The sequence below is a fragment of the Trichomonas vaginalis genome, chromosome VI (assembly GCF_026262505.1).
Source record: "Trichomonas vaginalis G3 chromosome VI, whole genome shotgun sequence".
Taxonomy (NCBI): domain Eukaryota; phylum Parabasalia; order Trichomonadida; family Trichomonadidae; genus Trichomonas; species Trichomonas vaginalis.
Genome location: NC_067208.1, coordinates 13,361,066 through 13,378,432, shown reverse-complemented (window position 1 = coordinate 13,378,432; position 17,367 = coordinate 13,361,066). Strand labels below are relative to the sequence as shown.

Below are 17,367 nucleotides of genomic sequence, written 5' to 3'. Positions count from 1 at the left end.
AAATTTCTTTTTTCCAAATTAGAAGTTGAATTCAAATTTTCAATAGTTTATATATTTTCTCAAACCGTCTTAGATTTTCTCACTTTTTAGGGATTTTCTCTCAAAATATACAAAAATAGTAATATCAATACATGTGTCTAATATACTTTAAAACCATCGTGATAAAATTCAAAAACGAAGAGTTCTTCTCTCCAAATTTTTTTCAAAATCGAGTAGGGGTAATTTTAGCTAAAAGTGACACACCCGTGAGGGGTGTGATTACCGATCGGTAATTTCGACAGTTGAGAATTTAAAATTTTTTATGGAACTGTTGCGAGTTTCATAAAGAATTTAAGGAATATAAGCAAAGATTTGAATCAAAATCTTAGACCTAAGCCGATCGCTTCGCTCGCGGCTTCCGCGAATTACAGATCAGCAAAGATTTGAATCAAAATCTTCGAACTAAGCCGATCGCTTCGCTCGCGGCTTTCTTTATTATTTTAAATTTGCATGTTTCCATCAAAAGTTCATAAGGTAAAAAATTTCGTTTATTTTTACTCAGCAAAAAAAGGTTTTTGATAATAAATTTATTTTATTTCGAAAAAGTAGCAATAATCGTAAAAGGGTATTGATAGGCTTGCTAAAGTAACTAATTTTAGCTGTCAAATACTTTTGTATTTTGAAGTAAATTAGTATAAATTTGTTTTTACTTTTATTTCGAAAAAGTAGCAATAATCGTAAAAGGGTATTGATAGGCTTGCTAAAGTAACTAATTTTAGCTGTCAAATACTTTTGTATTTTGAAGTAAATTAGTATAAATTTGTTTTTACTTTTATTTCGAAAAAGTAGCAATAATCGTAAAAGGGTATTGATAGGCTTGCTAAAGTAACTAATTTTAGCTGTCAAATACTTTTGTATTTTGAAGTAAATTAGTATAAATTTGATATTATTTTAACTCCCTTTGAAAACCTCAATTTTCCATACAGAGGGAACGGGAATAGCATCCAATATTCCCTGAGAATGGTTGCGCATTCTCAGTTCCCTCTATATTTCGAACGAAGCTCTCATCGGTCTTTTTTTTAATACTAAACGTTTTTTTTCCCTGTCACTTTTAGCTAAAATTTGGGTTTGCCATTTGAAAGTTCGATACTTGGTCATTATTAAAATGTGAAATCATCATTTTTCCTTTCAATTAAGCCCATATATTCACGAGTACATTTCTCTAATGAATTTTATGTATGTTTCAAAAACGTTAGTGAATATTATAACACAAATTCACTCTAATTTAACAATTTGTCCCATTAAAAGCATCGTTGTCCCAATCGACTCATAGACAAATATAACTATGTTTGATGCAGGTTTCATTAACATATAAGCCGGTTCACAACGAAAGAAAGTGTCTTTTTGAATCATCAAATTCTAGATTTGTCAAAACAATATAATTTGTTTGGAATGAAAAAACAAAACATACTTTTAATTTACATCATGACATTAATAACAATAACAAACAACAGCGACATTAAAAATACAAAAATACAAGTTCATAAGTATTTCTTTGAAAAAGGAGATGAATTCGTGAGCTTTGGCACCTGTGAAAGGAGTGGGAGCCGCTTTTCTCCAACAGATCTGTGAAGATTTTTCGTTGGAGAACCAAGACTGATTGAGAACGTTGAAGAGCCAAATCGCTGGTATGAAGGGTTCTTGTAAGTGATTGGCCTTTTCTCTTGTATGGTAGATAATGAGAAATTCCTGTTAAAAACGGTTAAATAAATTTTGGATATCATTTCCTTTTGGGCTAGAATGAAATAAGGAGCTGAGATGCCACTGAAATCCTTTGAGTTGATCGCATGAAGAATAGTTTGCGTATTGAAACCCTTAGATTGTAAGTTCTTCATGACCGTTTGATTTATTTTCTTTCTCAATGAGTATTCTGTGGATGTTATGAGTTCGCATGTAAGATATTGTGCATTTGGATATTGAAGTATCCATTTGCTTTTAACAATTGCGTTGTGAGTTGCCCTTTGAACATTATTTTTTGCAAGAAGGTGATTAAGAAGGGAAACTAAATCGGGAGAAAGGGACGAATCGTACTCTGGTTCGCTGTTAAGAATACTATTAATCAATCCTTCCTTTGAAAGCTCCTTAAAAGGAAGATGACCTGTAATCATCGCGTAAAGTACAACACCTGCACTCCAAAAATCTGTAGTTATTGTATAATTCTTGCGCCTAAGCATTTCCTGGGAACAGTAAGAGATAGTTCCAAAACCATGTGTAACGTCAGGATTATATTCACTCAACAAATGGCTAAGTCCGAAGTCGACGACTCTTATGTTATCATATTCATCTATGAGAATGTTTTCGAGTTTGATATCGCAGTGAATTATGTGAATTTCTGAATGTAAATAATGAAGTGCACTGATTAACTGAACAAAGTAATGGCGGGCTCGCCACTCTTGGATCTTCCCAATGTGTGAGAGCAATGAATGTAATGTTCCGCCGGGTAGATATTCTAAAACAATGTAATAATCTTCGTCTGTTTGAAAAAATTCATACAAAGGAGCCAAAAACGGATGATCTAACTGTTTGAGAATAGCAATCTCCTGATTAACTTTCTGCATCGAAGTTTTTGACTTAGATATTTTTTTGATTGCGACGTTTTCGTTTAAAACTTCATGAACAGCCAGGTAGACTTCGGAAAATCCACCATGGCCAATGGAATCTTTGATAATGTATTTTCCTACTTTATCGCCCTGTTGAAGTGTAAGATTCAAAATTAAATGAAAAATCTCTATATCGGCCGCAGTGTTTTCTAAACCTATCAAACAAATTTGTAATCAAAAAAAGTTAAATATTAGATAGATCCTATATTAAAGGATACTATTATTTAAATCTCTAACAAAAAGTATATCGTCCTTTGGTTAATGATTTTAATTAAAATAAGTGCCAACTATAAATGCTATTAAAATGTGGATTTACATTCATTGGATAGGATTGAAAGATTGATAGAGATATTGAAAATTTGATGAGAACGCATGCTTTTTGATTGGGTTTACATTTAAAATTCATGAATTAATTGGTATATATTTAAAGCGTGTGAATCATCATATATTGTAAACTTCACAAAAGTTATTTGTATGAAAAGATGTTTAAAAGATATTTCAATTTATAAATTAACATGATATTTTTTGTAAATTCTAAATTCTGAAAATTATTTCAAAAAGTTCATTAACCGAAAATCATTTCCATCTTATATTATGATAAAAACTATAGGAATGTGCTTGTCTCATGAGGAAATCCAAAATTTCTAGCAAAATACTAGGAAAATTAAAGGAAAACTTTTAAATGAAAGGTTCTATTTAGTTCTAAAATGCATAAAACATTAGATAACATTTAATGCGAATATACGAATAAGCCGAATATTAAAAACAAATATCAATTTGTGAGAAAGACGAATTTTCATACAGCTTTATTCTGTGTCGAAGAGCTTTGTTGAAAGGTATTTCTCACCGCGATCAGCGAAGAGAACAACAATGACACCGCTGTCAATCTTCTCAGCAAGCTTCTGAGCAGCGAGCATAGCAGCGCCAGAGCTCATGCCGATGAAGATGCCTTCCTGAGCAACGATTTCACGTGCCTTGGCGAATGCCTCTTCAGACTCGATGAGGATGTGCTCATCAATCTTGTCAGCCTGGTAAATAGCTGGGACAATAGCTTCTTCCATGGACTTCAAGCCCTGGATATAGTGGCCCTTTGTTGGCTGAGCTTCAATGATCTTGATTTCTGGGTTCTTCTCACGAAGGTTCTTGCCAACACCCATGAGTGTGCCGGATGTGCCGACAGCAGCAACGAAGTGGGTAACTGTTCCCTTTGTCTGGGCCCAGATTTCTTCTGCTGTTGTCTTGTAGTGGGCGATCTTGTTGTATTCGTTAGAGAACTGGTTAGGGTTGAAGTACTTGCCTGGGTTCTCCTTAACGAGTTCAGCAACCTTACGGATGGCGCCATCTGTGCCGAGCTTCTTGTCTGTAAGGATGATTTCAGCACCGAAGGCCTTGATCATCTTACGGCGTTCGATTGAAACGCCCTCACTCATAACGATGATGACGTTGTAGCCCTTGACACGGCCAATCATAGCAAGGCCGATACCTGTGTTTCCGGATGTAGCCTCGATGATTGTTGATCCTGGATGGAGCTTGCCTTCGGCTTCTGCCTGCTCAATCATCTTAAGAGCGATACGATCCTTGACGGAACCTGTTGGGTTGAAACCTTCAAGCTTGGCGTACATCTGGACCTTTGGATTTGGGTTGAGATGATTGATGCGAACGAGTGGTGTGTTACCGATTGTCTCGAGGATGTTGTCGTAGATCATGTCTTTGATAGAGATCTAGAGAAAAATGAAATGAAAAATTTTCAGCTGCCAATAATCGATTTTTTCAGAGGTGTTTAAACTGTCTCAGAAAATTTTCAGAGGAAATCTGTTCTAAAAATTGAATATAGATTGGCCTATTTTTATCCATACAATGTTAATTTCGTTTTTGCACTTAATGGAAATGGTGTTGAGACCGAATATGACCTTATTAAAGAAAGAAATCAAGAATGTAACAAATCAGATAAACTTTTTTTGATAAAGATGTGTTAATTTAGCTTATCTCTGTAAGTAGATGTAAGTATTTAAGATGAAATGCATATTTTATAGATCCCGTTAGATTTGCTCATATCAAAAAGAATACAGAAAATATTACAACTGGACCGATATATTCGAACAACATATATGAATTATTATATTACTCAAGTTAGTAAATCATATAGTACATGAAATATGCCTTAATTCTGGAGATTTTCATTCAAGATCAAAATTCAATGAAAATTTTTCAGTGTAATTATCAAAGTTAGCTAATTAGATATGATTCTAAAACATTAGTAATGGTATTACGTTGTTCTGCGAAATAATTTTTGTGAACAAAATTTTGATTTCTTCAAAATCATGTAACACAATGAATTCACTAAAAAATTGCGCATCACTCACAGTTAACAAGCTAAATTTTCATTAATATTAATAATTCAATTTAAATAATCAACATAAACGTCTAAAAGTGGTAAATTAAACATTCAGCATATCGATTTAAGTGTTTGCTAATGCTAACGAGATTAAAAAGAGTTATATGATTAAAATAATGACAGTAATATTTATTTAATTAGCTTATTCTTTCTTTTGCTTCTTATCCTTTTCTTCTTTCGATTGTTCTGGGTTTAAAAGGTCGTATTTCTTGAGATTATATATTAAGTACTCAAAGGAGCAGAATAAACCTAATGCAAGAACTGACATGATAACGAAATGGATACTGTAAGTTGTAAAGATTGAAACTGTTAAGAAGACTAATAAAAGAATGAAGCAAATTCTAAGGAAAACAATCATTGTTGTTCCTACACCTGGGGTCAAGAGTTTTTCTATCCATGACTTCTCTGAATATGGAACTTCTGCCTTTTTCTCCTCAGTAGACATTTAAATAAAAAATTTAAATGACGATCAAATCTTGAATTTTCGAATAAAAGTGACCCCGAAATACGTGTCGAAGGCGTGACAAAGCAGTCGAAGGCACGACAAACCTGTCAAAAAAACGATGGAATTACTATATATACATTCCTTTTCTTGTTTGAGCTATTAAGGATCTGAAAATTATAAAACTAAAATAATGGATCTGAGAGCCATGCGATTTGATTTCATTCTATATTTATGCCATATCATATGAACATTGAAAGCTAGTTTTGTTTTACTAGGAAACTCCATGAGTTATTTACGTATCTATATGGGCAATTGCTGCTCATATTCGATAAATAATCATAATATTGTGTTTATTATATCTTACCTCAGAGTAGGTGTGCTTAGAATTTTCTTCATTTAGGTTGTAATTATCTGAAAAAATAAAGAAAGATTTAAAAAAAAACATTTTAAATGTTGTTACTAAAAATTCATACATATATTTATTGCTGATGTTGTTTTTCTGCGCACTTGTGGCGAATTGCCTTATTCATGCAGGTATCGCAGTAATAAACGTGGCAATATGGGCATTCTTTGGCATTTGGTGTAAAGCAGCTTGCACAATTATGAACATCATCGTGTGTTGTAGTTCCGACGGCTTTGATCTTTGTAATCAAATCGAAAATCTTTTCAACATTTTGTTCAACGTTATGAATTCTATCTTCGATTTCAGTGATTTTAGCTGTATTAACAGTGTTGGCAGGATGTGCATGAATTCTACGAACTTTCGTTTGTTGAATTTTGTTTGCATCATTTTGAACTAATTCCAATTCAATTTCAGGGATTTCTGGCCAATCTTCAGCTTGGTTTTCGTAGGCCATCATTAAATCTGCAATATCTTGTTTTGGAGGAATTTCGCAACCATATAAGGTTTCATTCCTTCCTTATTCTTTGTATTAATATTACCGTGGAATGCAAGTATTGCTCTTGTAATAATATCGTTCGGAAATGCCATTGCAAGGTGAAGTGGAGTATCGCCATTTGTATTAACAGCATCGACATCAGCACCATGTTGGAGTAAGTACATAATAATTTCTATTTGTCCGCTTGAAACGGCAAGATGAAGGGCAAACCCAAATTTTAGCTAAAAGTGACAGGGAAAAAAAACGTTTAGTATTAAAAAAAAGACCGATGAGAGCTTCGTTCGAAATATAGAGGGAACTGAGAATGCGCAACCATTCTCAGGGAATATTGGATGCTATTCCCGTTCCCTCTGTATGGAAAATTGAGGTTTTCAAAAGGAGTTAAAATAATATCAAATTTATACTAATTTACTTCAAAATACAAAAGTATTTGACAGCTAAAATTAGTTACTTTAGCAAGCCTATCAATACCCTTTTACGATTATTGTTACTTTTTCGAAATAAAAGTAAAAACAAATTTATACTAATTTACTTCAAAATACAAAAGTATTTGACAGCTAAAATTAGTTACTTTAGCAAGCCTATCAATACCCTTTTACGATTATTGCTACTTTTTCGAAATAAAAGTAAAAACAAATTTATACTAATTTACTTCAAAATACAAAAGTATTTGACAGCTAAAATTAGTTACTTTAGCAAGCCTATCAATACCCTTTTACGATTATTGTTACTTTTTCGAAATAAAAGTAAAAACAAATTTATACTAATTTACTTCAAAATACAAAAGTATTTGACAGCTAAAATTAGTTACTTTAGCAAGCCTATCAATACCCTTTTACGATTATTGTTACTTTTTCGAAATAAAAGTAAAAACAAATTTATACTAATTTACTTCAAAATACAAAAGTATTTGACAGCTAAAATTAGTTACTTTAGCAAGCCTATCAATACCCTTTTACGATTATTGCTACTTTTTCGAAATAAAATAAATTTATTATCAAAAACCTTTTTTTTTCTTAGTAAAAATAAACGAAATTTTTTACCTTATGAACTTTTGATGGAAATATGCAAATTTAAAATAATAAAGAAAGCCGCGAGCGAAGCGATCGGCTTAGTTCGAAGATTTTGATTCAAATCTTTGCTGATCTGTAATTCGCGGAAGCCGCGAGCGAATCGAGCGGCTTAGGTCTAAGATTTTGATTCAAATCTTTGCTTATATTCCTTAAATTCTTTATGAAACTCGCAACAGTTCCATAAAAAATTTTAAATTCTAAACTGTCGAAATTACCGATCGGTAATCACACCCTTCACGGGTGTGTCACTTTTAGCTAAAATTACCCCTACTCCAAGATGAAGTGGCGACGATCCGTCGTTCTTTGTTTGTAAATTTAATTGTTTCTCAAGATCTTCATGATTAAGAATAATTTCAATAGTCGTAACATCCTGTGAAGCAACGGCGTAGTGAATGGGATACCAATTAAATTAAAAAGAATTCCATTAATTTCAACATCTAAACTAGCTCTATGTTCAAGAAGATATTTTATAATGTCATGCTGCCTGCAACAGATTGCATATATAAGAGGTGTTGGGCGAGTTACTGTTGGTAACAAAAATACCATTGATGGTGCACGATTTTTTGGATTGAAAGAAAACTGTGGTGTTAGAATAACAAAATTATACTCTTCTATTAATCATTTTTTCGCTAAGTTCAAATGACTCAACTGTGGAGACATTACCTTGAACAATTGCGAAAGCAAAATCCTCATCAAAACACATTTTTTTCTGAGAAAAAAGTAACGATTTATGATTTTGTGAAATCGTATTTGCAACAGCAATCCTTCGATGATGATGTACCTGGGAGAATAAGCATGAAGAAAAATTCTGTTCTCTGATTAGAAAGGATTATAATACAAAAGTTTTTATGAATAATTAATAAAAAATTACAAAGATAAGACATCCACGGCCTATATTTTAACTTATTTTTGATATCATTTATTGATGTATTACTCACTACTGTTTGAATTCTTGAAGAAGCTACTTTCGATTTCATTTGAATAAAAACTATAGTATTTATTATATTTCAAACCGTATAATTGTTTTATTTATATTATATAATATATTCTATTATTTAAAATTTCGTTCTACTGATTATATATCGATTAAATTTGAAATTAATATCAGAAAATTCCAAAAATATTTTGAAATTTAAAAAATATATTTAGAAAATGTTAGAATTACCAACGTTTTATTGATTTTGAAAAAAAATTTGGAAATGGATAAATGTTTGGAATGCAAGGGTTTGTCTTCCAAGATGCTGCATTACCTTTTTTCACATCCATTTATGCTATATTTATTTGAGAATGGTAATTTCAAGTTAAACTAGGCTCAAAAAACAAATTCATTGAACCATCGGTAACTCAAACAAAATATCATCTTATACTTGTTTCTCCATTAGATACTCTGCTAACTTCACAAATTCATTGTACGAATAATCCAATTACTCATATAAATTATCTCTTAACTAGAATTAAGCATACTAGATAATCGATACCAATTACTAATCAACTAATAACTAAGAATTTATAGATATGAATACCAAAAATGATTCCATTTAGATCAGAAAATTCATATAAACTATACTTTTTGCATTGATTGCTGTTTTATGAACTATAATAAGCTTAGTATTTTGCGATATTTATTCGTTTTCGGATTGTTGATAGTAGTTAAGCACTCATAACGAAAAATAAACATACACTTAAAGAGGTAAAACTATTTTCCCTATATCATTCGTAAATTTTCTTTCTATATTCTTCAAGATAAGATTCGGAAGTACCTTTGATTTGTTTAGCACAGATCAATCATACATCTGCATGCTTTGTTGCATAAACCTAAGTCTTGCATATGGCTATGTAAATCGAATATTCCAAACCAGTTATCATTGTAAAAGACCGTTTATCAATTAAAAAAGTTCTTACATTACCAGTTTAAAACAAATTCTAATCATGCTCATACAAGATAGTTAGTTTTTGTAATTTTTGAAATTATTGTTAAGCAAAAGCAACTTTAAGATGGATTTCATATTAAAAAAGAGACTAACTCAAAGATTAATTGTGTTAATAGGGATAAAAACCTCAAACCAGAAATTTTGCAAATTACCTCAGACTTTTCAGAGGATTGAGTTGCCACTCAATCCTCTGAAATAGTCTGTGGTAATTTTTAGTCTCTACACTATTTCAATATAAGCTCCATTTTTAAACAGTTTTTAAAAATCGAGCATTGAAAAGTGTGATGAGACATTCAAATTTCAAATTCAAGGTTTCGGATGTTACAATGAAGGAGTTAATTGCTTTTCATTCATATCATTAATATCATTTAAATACGAGTATAGAAGGAAAATTTTGAAATAAAAACTTCGGGATCATCAAGTTTTGAGAAGTATCACTTTTAATCCTCCTGAAGTTAGTTAGGGATATTTAATTATCATATGATTAGGAATCTTTTTAATAAAATTTTCCTTCATAATTAGATTCAATATTCTGAGCAATAGCATTTGAATGAATAAATTTAAAGCTTTCAAAACTTTCCTTGATGATGAGCCAGCATACATTTTGCTCACTAATTAAAAATCACAAAACAGAAATGGCTTGCGATCGAACTATCCATTCAAGTTCTCAATTTTTCATAAAAAAAATTTAATTAGCACATTGAAATGGAAATTCAATTAGTTAATTATCTTCGTTGAATGACTTCCCTACGCGTGTTGAAATCCTTCATGCAGTTAATCGAAAACTACACAGAAGACAATACAGAAGTAATAGGCTATAAGGTCCCTGTTCCTCTCATCTCTCCTGAGATGGCTGAAGCACTAATTAAAGAAACGATGACTGTTCTCCAAAATAAGCCAACTCTCGTCAGAATTGATGCACCATGCTATGTAGTTGGCGACATACATGGTAACCTATACGATTTGATAAGAATTCTTTCTATGGCTAAAATGCCGCCAATGTCTAGATATGTTTTTCTTGGCGACTATGTCGATAGAGGACAGTTTTCTTATGAGATTGTCTTATTACTCTTCGCTTTACAATGCCAATATCCTAACGATGTTGTACTTCTTCGCGGAAATCACGAATTTGCTGACGTTAATAGCGTTTATGGATTTTTCGATGAAATGTCTCAACTTGAAAATGGACAATATCTTTATGATCTTATGAATAAGGCCTTCGAATGGCTTCCTATTGCAGCAATTATTCAGAACAAAATTTTCTGTGTTCATGGTGGAATTTCACCAGATCTCAATGATATATCTCAAGTCGAAAAAATCGAACGCCCAATTAAAATTTGCGAAGATGAACTTTTAGCAGATTTGATGTGGAGTGATCCAACAAGTGATACGAAGACTTACGCTCGTAGTACAAGAGGTCTCGGAATTTCATACGGAACTTCATTAGTTCACGATTATTTAAAGAAAAATAGTTTGACTTCAGTTCTTAGAGGCCACCAATGCGTTCAGAATGGAATCCAAAAGGCTCTTGATGGCCAAGTATATACAGTTTTCTCTTGCTCTAATTATGCAGATGCTTTAGACAATAGATGCGGATTATTATTCTTAAATCAGACCTTAGAAATGCAATTCTTCTCATTACCTCCTCGTCCCCAGCTCGTGAGAGAGAGAACTTCATTTTATCCAGTCAATAAATCAACTATTTTCGAAAGCGAAAACACAGTTATTCCATTTTCAATAACTGCTAAGCAATTCGAAATAAAGAAGGCAATGCTTGCTGTTCCACTTCCAAAACTTCGCTCTAATTCTCAATGCGCGATGCCAAAGACAAATAGATTCGCTAGAAACCGTATGAAATATATATAGATTGTATGTTTATTTTTCTATATGTGTTAAAATTTATATACATGTATTTAATTTTCAGATTTTTGATTCTTTCAATATTTTTTCAAGTTTGTCCATATTACTCCATTAAATATTGCTTAGTTCTTATCATATTGCTCCTTTTTTACTTTAAAACAGCATAGTAATTGCTAAGGTTTGATATTTCATCTAGATTATTCTGTAAAATATTGTTTTTCGCCTTATATCTCATGTATTATCCTAATTTATATAAGAAAATTATCAGCAATGGAGTGATATTGCTGTAATATTTCCATACAGCTCAATTCATTATGAAAATGACACATTCTAGTATATCTACTGTTGAAAGTAAGGTAATACTATTTGAAACAATCAAATTTTGTTGTGAGGCGAGCAAATCTGCATTGGCTATTCTTGAATACCTTAATCTTTTCAATTTCATAACTAATTTGACAATTTCAAATTTTGGAATGCACATTTATATTTTCAATATGCTATCTATTGCTATGCATTCCACGTACACTCCTAGATAAAAAACCAAAGATCTTGAATCTCAATTTATACCATGCAATTACAAATTAACATGCATATTTGAATAGTTTAGCAATAATAATGCATTTCTATGGAATCAGTATCCGAAATAGATTTTTGCCGATGGAAAAAGTGCCATTGATTTTCATATTATCCAAATTTAGAAAACAGTAAAATATATATCTAGTTCCAATCGGACTTATATCCTACTATTTTTTTCGAAAAAAAGTTCAAATACGAAAAAATTTGACATTTTTTCTCGCAGTAATTTAGAATTTCTTTGTCAGGAGGAATACTTACATAATAATATGTTTAAAAACCTCGTTTTGCGAAAATTAATTATTTATTTATGGTATTTCTCTCAATTTCTCCGACCTCTCAACAGTCAGATTTCCAATTTTTCGAAAAATAATTATACAGTATAAGACCTCAACATTAAGCCATCGTTTTTCTATTGTAATTTTTCTGAATCATTTGAGACTTTCAGAATCTTATTGAAATACTTTTTATTTTCAACATTGAAAATTTTGAATGAATTCGTTACACGTGAGACGTAATTTTACTTATAATAACAAGTACAATTGATTTATCAAAAAATAATTCAAAATCGGATCATTTCAAAACTTAATTAATTTTTTCAAACAAAATCTGTTCGATATTTGATTTAAAAAGGTTTATATCACTTTCAACAATGACTGAAGTCCCCCTCCTAGATCAACATACATCGGAGGTTCAATCAACGGTAGATACAGACTCAGAGCAATACAGACTTGGTGGCCGCTCACCATTAAAGACTCTTTTTGCTCTTCTTGCAGGCCCACTGCTTAGCCAGCTCACACAATCAAGGGTCATTATTGATTTTGTAATTTAATCGTCGTCGTTATCGATTTTGTAATTTAATCGTTATCGTCTTTTTTAAACGTGCATTTTTTGCTTTCGGAGCTATTGAACATACATTGGCCCTTACCAGCAATTGAAAACTATTTTTCATTATCAACAATTACATTACTCCGAGTTATTCATCAATCAATGAAAATCGATATATAGTCCATACTTCAATTTACAATATTGGCAAGTCCAATTTCACTTGGCATATTTAACTCATATAGAAAAACCAGTTGGAATCGCAAAATTATCTTTAATTCCATACATAAGAAAAAAAAATTATAAAGTTCTTCAATAATAGCAAACTAATAGTTTAAATAGATTTACAAGTATCGCCCATCTACTTTTGATATAATTCACATATTAAATGTAGAAAACTGGTTTAAAATAAATATTTCAAAAGTTCGAAAACGATTTATGAAAAAATAACGTGATGACATTTACTAAATTTGCTCTGTATTAAAGTATCGATGATAGAAAGAGCATATTTTGTAAATATTTCAAAAATATTTAAAAGTCGGAGAAATTGTATTGTAATGTACTATAATTATGTTACAAATCCGATTCAATACTAATCCTTCGCTATTGAAGTTGTTTTGAGAAGGATATTCTCTAAATTCTTGATAAATCTTTAAAATCTAGAGTAATCGTTTTGTAAACTTAACAAAACTAAAATGTATACCAATAGATTGGCATTTTCTACGTTTTCAAAGTGAGAGAGTGTAAATTCTTTTTTTTATCCTATTAAGGTTTTTAAAAAATTTAATTAACTTAATTTATATGATCTGAAATATATGACAAGTTAATATGGAGAATTCTTTCAACCCAATTTCAATTTATTGAATTTTCTATTCGAATTCAAAAATTTTCCCAAGAAGAAAAAATAATTAGGAAATTTAATATGTTAATACATAAAATATTTTATTTATTCAAAGAATTCAATTTTCTATTGGATCAAAAAACTTGTGTTAAAGTTCGTATTTTAAGATAACTATACTTTTAGAAGCTGTTTTTATTTTTTTCACCGGGATTTTATTAATTTAATTCTTTCAAAATTTGAATCTTATTGTATATCACCGGACTATGATCATAATAGAGTTGCAATCTCTAATTATAGCCACATTAGTACTCGTGGGTCGATATATCATGGGAGATACAAAATTATTTGAATTTTCTTTTATTTTTTTAAAAAATATTAAAAAAAGTAAATAAATAACTAACAACACAGCATCACTTTTCGTAAAATGCTTTAATCCTAGTCCTTTTTCCCCTTAATTTTTCAATCTCTCCCAGGTTGAAATTTATTCCGGGAATTTTTAAAGATGCTTGGTCAACATAAAATTTCATTAAATCTTCCACAGGAGTCATAAACTCTGAACATTTGAAGCGAGCATGAACTGCATCATTCAAATTTTTAAGAAGATTTTTGTTCGAAAAGTGATTCAATACGGCGATTACATGAATACAAGGTAATCCGTATAATTCGATGTGCTTACATGTGCATGAATATTGTGAATCTGACATAATTTTTACGCAATATGTATAGCGACCAAAAGTTGCATAATATAATTCTTGAATTGGATCATATAATACCGAGCTAAACATATCTGAATGTTTCAAAGTTTCATTTAGATTTTTGATAATATTATCTGATTTAAAATCACCTGTTAAAACATTTTTAACAAGATTGAATTCATGTTCAATGAGACGGATAATTAGTTCGGCGGGTTCATATGTATCCCATTTATCTTTAATTTCGGCATTAAGGGATTCAATAAGAGATGTTGTGAGTATGCCAGCGGTGTAGTCAGCGAATCCTTCAAATGGGTTAATACTATCTAAGTACTTAAAGAGATCCTGATTATTTTCGCGGTTTGGATATTCCTCTTGTAAACGAGTTTCTAACTTTTTAATCAAGTCAATTCGTTTTTGAGGATGGTCTGCGTAAGCGACTTCAACAATTTCGGAATAGACATTGATGTATTCCCTTTTTGTTGCAAAATGACGTAAGCAAAATTTATGATCGCAAGAAAAGCCTGATTCTCTAACAGCAGCTATAATTGCCGGACCTTGATCGGAATAAATATTCTTGAATCTGCTTGGTGGAATAAAAGATTTCAATTTAGTGAGCATATCCTTAATTGTTATCGTATTTTCACTAACAGACCATGCAAATGCAATAGGGATAAGTCTATTATTTGGTGCAGGTGTACCAATAATGAGTAAGTTTCCTTTTTTAATACAAAATAAAAACGTTCCATCAATTTGAATTATTCCGCAAAAAGCTTGTGTTTGCATGTAAAAATGAGTTATTGGAGGAATTACAATAAATGAATAAATTTGAAAGTCTTTTGAATTTTCAGGTAATTCATCACCTTTCTTAAATGTATGCAATTCAATTTCATTGTTAACTTCTTTAACTAAAATCATTTCGCAGAATCCTTGTTCGATTTTGTTTATGATTGAAAAAATTGTTGAGAAATAATTGTAAGATTGAATTCTATCCCCTTTGTGGTTCCTTTAAGTTTATTTACTATATTATGGAACATCGTATAAGTTGCATTGGGAATATTCAATTCTTTTGCAAAAATTTCTTTGCATTGAGGAACATTATCAGAATTTGCTAATTCATAGACTTTTTTTCCTGCTTGCAACTTAAGAATTTTTGGTATATTGTTACTCGGCTTGCATTGCTTTGCTCTATGCTCGTGTTTAATTACTGGAATGAAGAAAAGTTGACCATTTTCATGAGTCTTTACAAGCTCCATGCAAAATTGGCAGTTAGGACAACGAAACTTTTTTCCTTGCTCAAAATTTAATGGATAAAAAGAATTATATGAATCTTTTGCAATAAATATAGCAGCTTCTGTAGGATCTGTAAATTTTAATTTGCTATATCTTTCCTTGAGAATTGGAATTGGGGAATTTTCAGGTATTTCCATTCTATATTTCAATTTTTTACGGAATTCAATTCATTTTGAATTAAATCAGCATATCAGCTCCATCTCCTTTTTCTTCATCAACAATAGCTTGGATGGATACTGATATAGTTTGATTCTCTTCCACTATTGTCGGTTCGCTTTCCGACATGAGATAAAATTGAAGGTTTAACGTACTTTTGATACTCTGAGTTAAAAAAAGATTTTCTTAACATAATTTGATTTATTGGTCCTTAAAAAATTCTGATTCAAAATTGAATTGAATCGAACGAGTTTTCCTTTTGAGTCATTTCAAATATTCATGAGAAAGAAAAAAATTCTAGCAATTTCAAATATTTTTGATTTGATTGAATTCAAAAGTGTCACAAATATTCAATGAGAAAGAGAAAAGAGATCGAATATGTTGTTTCTGAGCGAATAGTCAAGCAATATTTCGTTAAGTACAAAGATCAGCATCCGGAAAAAAATAAATGGGTATATCAAAATGAGATTCCGCAAGAAATATTTGAAAAATATCTAGAAACGAAGAAAACAGAAAATATTGATGAAATGTTACGCTGTACTCGAATTGTTCATGTTGTTGATCAAGATAAAAAAGAATTTTATCTTGAATTTTCAAAAAAAAATCAAATTCATCACATATTAAACAAGAATCTAGATGAAGAACATCAAAAGGCTTATATAGATTATCTTGAAAGTTTACTCAAACTTGAAATAAAAAATAAAAATTAAATTAAATTAACCCTCGTTAGGATATCGTTGCAAATAAAGATCTGTTTCTCAGAAAGATCCTGATTTTCTGATAAATATTCTGTTGTAACTTCTACAAGGTTTAAGATATGAAAAACATTTTTGAATATTTCATCGCTATCAAATCTGCGGAAACATCTGGAATATAATTTCAAATATTTGTGAAGATTTGAATTCTCAATTGCATAATTAATTAAAAATTCATGTGAATTTAAAAAATCGGTAGATTAAATTTGCATGGGTATAAGAGGAAGTACACAATAATACCCCTGAACTACATACTCTGTAAATGAATAGTGAGGAGAAAGACTTCGCAGAATTTCAAGTGTTTTTATGAATTCTAAAGCCATCTCAGATGTTATATCGACTGCTTTATAAAATAAAACTATAAATTTGAGAAGATAAACAAAATCTTCGTTATTTATAATTGAATTCACGTCATTAAAAAAGTTGAAATAATTTGATATTAGTATATCCGAACATGGAAGAGCAGTTGCATATCCTGGGTAATATTTTAATAATTTTGTAAAGAAATTTGCAATTGCATAAGTTGAATATTGATTTTCGTACTCAATAATACTAGAAAAAATTTCTTTCTTGAGTAAAACTGCGTTTTGGAAGAATTCAACGTCAAGAATATTGTTTTTAATCAAAGCAATAAATGTATCGATGATATAGAGAGAATTGTCACTGCTGCTTATGAAACGTAATATCTCATCATATTGATCGGAAAATGTTGATAAATAAAGGTATTGTATGTTATCTAAAGCTTTAAAATGAATTAATTTTAATGAAAAAAATGAAAAAAAATCTTGTTAATATAATGCGATAAATATTCGAATAAATTTTCCAGTAGTATCAAATCTATTTGAAAGATATTCGAAGAAGTGATATTTTGAATTGTGAATTTTAATATTGTTTCATTTTGTGTAGATTGCTCGATAATGAAATGTATCAAAAGATTCATTGAATATGAGTCAATGGAAAAGCTTAAATCCTTAGGGATATCCAAAATAA

At 30.5% G+C, this 17,367-nt stretch overlaps 5 protein-coding genes and 1 pseudogene across 6 annotated transcripts, besides 4 other annotated features; 1 reads left to right on the top strand and 5 right to left on the bottom strand.

The window, feature by feature from the left end:
• The first annotated feature begins 210 nt into the window (after positions 1–210).
• Positions 211–1,112: a mobile genetic element.
• Positions 1,113–1,520: 408 nt separating this feature from the next.
• On the bottom strand, positions 1,521–2,597 carry TVAGG3_0858690 (protein serine/threonine kinase protein; the record flags this gene model as incomplete). The annotated part of the gene is made up of 1 exon (XM_001319829.1): positions 1,521–2,597. One exon carries the CDS (start codon positions 2,595–2,597, stop codon positions 1,521–1,523), a length of 1,077 nt encoding a protein of 358 aa, XP_001319864.1.
• A 731-nt stretch (positions 2,598–3,328) lies between these two features.
• Positions 3,329–4,364, bottom strand: TVAGG3_0858680 (cysteine synthase family protein domain-containing protein; the record flags this gene model as incomplete). The annotated part of the gene is made up of 1 exon (XM_001319830.2): positions 3,446–4,345. The coding sequence occupies one exon, from the start codon at positions 4,343–4,345 to the stop codon at positions 3,446–3,448; it is 900 nt and encodes a 299-aa protein (XP_001319865.1).
• Positions 4,365–5,154: 790 nt separating this feature from the next.
• Positions 5,155–5,696, bottom strand: TVAGG3_0858670 (V-type ATPase assembly factor PKR1 family; the record flags this gene model as incomplete). The annotated part of the gene is made up of 1 exon (XM_001319831.1): positions 5,177–5,479. The coding sequence occupies one exon, from the start codon at positions 5,477–5,479 to the stop codon at positions 5,177–5,179; it is 303 nt and encodes a 100-aa protein (XP_001319866.1).
• Positions 5,697–5,938: 242 nt separating this feature from the next.
• On the bottom strand, positions 5,939–6,580 carry TVAGG3_0858660 (uncharacterized protein; the record flags this gene model as incomplete). Its single annotated transcript, XM_001319832.1, has 1 exon — positions 5,959–6,339. The coding sequence occupies one exon, from the start codon at positions 6,337–6,339 to the stop codon at positions 5,959–5,961; it is 381 nt and encodes a 126-aa protein (XP_001319867.1).
• Position 6,581: 1 nt separating this feature from the next.
• Positions 6,582–7,724: a mobile genetic element.
• Positions 7,725–9,805: 2,081 nt separating this feature from the next.
• TVAGG3_0858640 (phosphoprotein phosphatase protein) lies at positions 9,806–11,566 on the top strand (the record flags this gene model as incomplete). The annotated part of the gene is made up of 1 exon (XM_001319834.2): positions 10,121–11,248. The coding sequence occupies one exon, from the start codon at positions 10,121–10,123 to the stop codon at positions 11,246–11,248; it is 1,128 nt and encodes a 375-aa protein (XP_001319869.1).
• A 1,055-nt stretch (positions 11,567–12,621) lies between these two features.
• Positions 12,622–12,838: a mobile genetic element.
• A 979-nt stretch (positions 12,839–13,817) lies between these two features.
• Positions 13,818–15,941: a mobile genetic element.
• On the bottom strand, positions 13,988–15,751 carry TVAGG3_0858620 (annotated as a pseudogene). Its single transcript has one exon. A coding segment is annotated over exon 1 (1,764 nt).
• Positions 15,942–17,367: the final 1,426 nt, after the last annotated feature.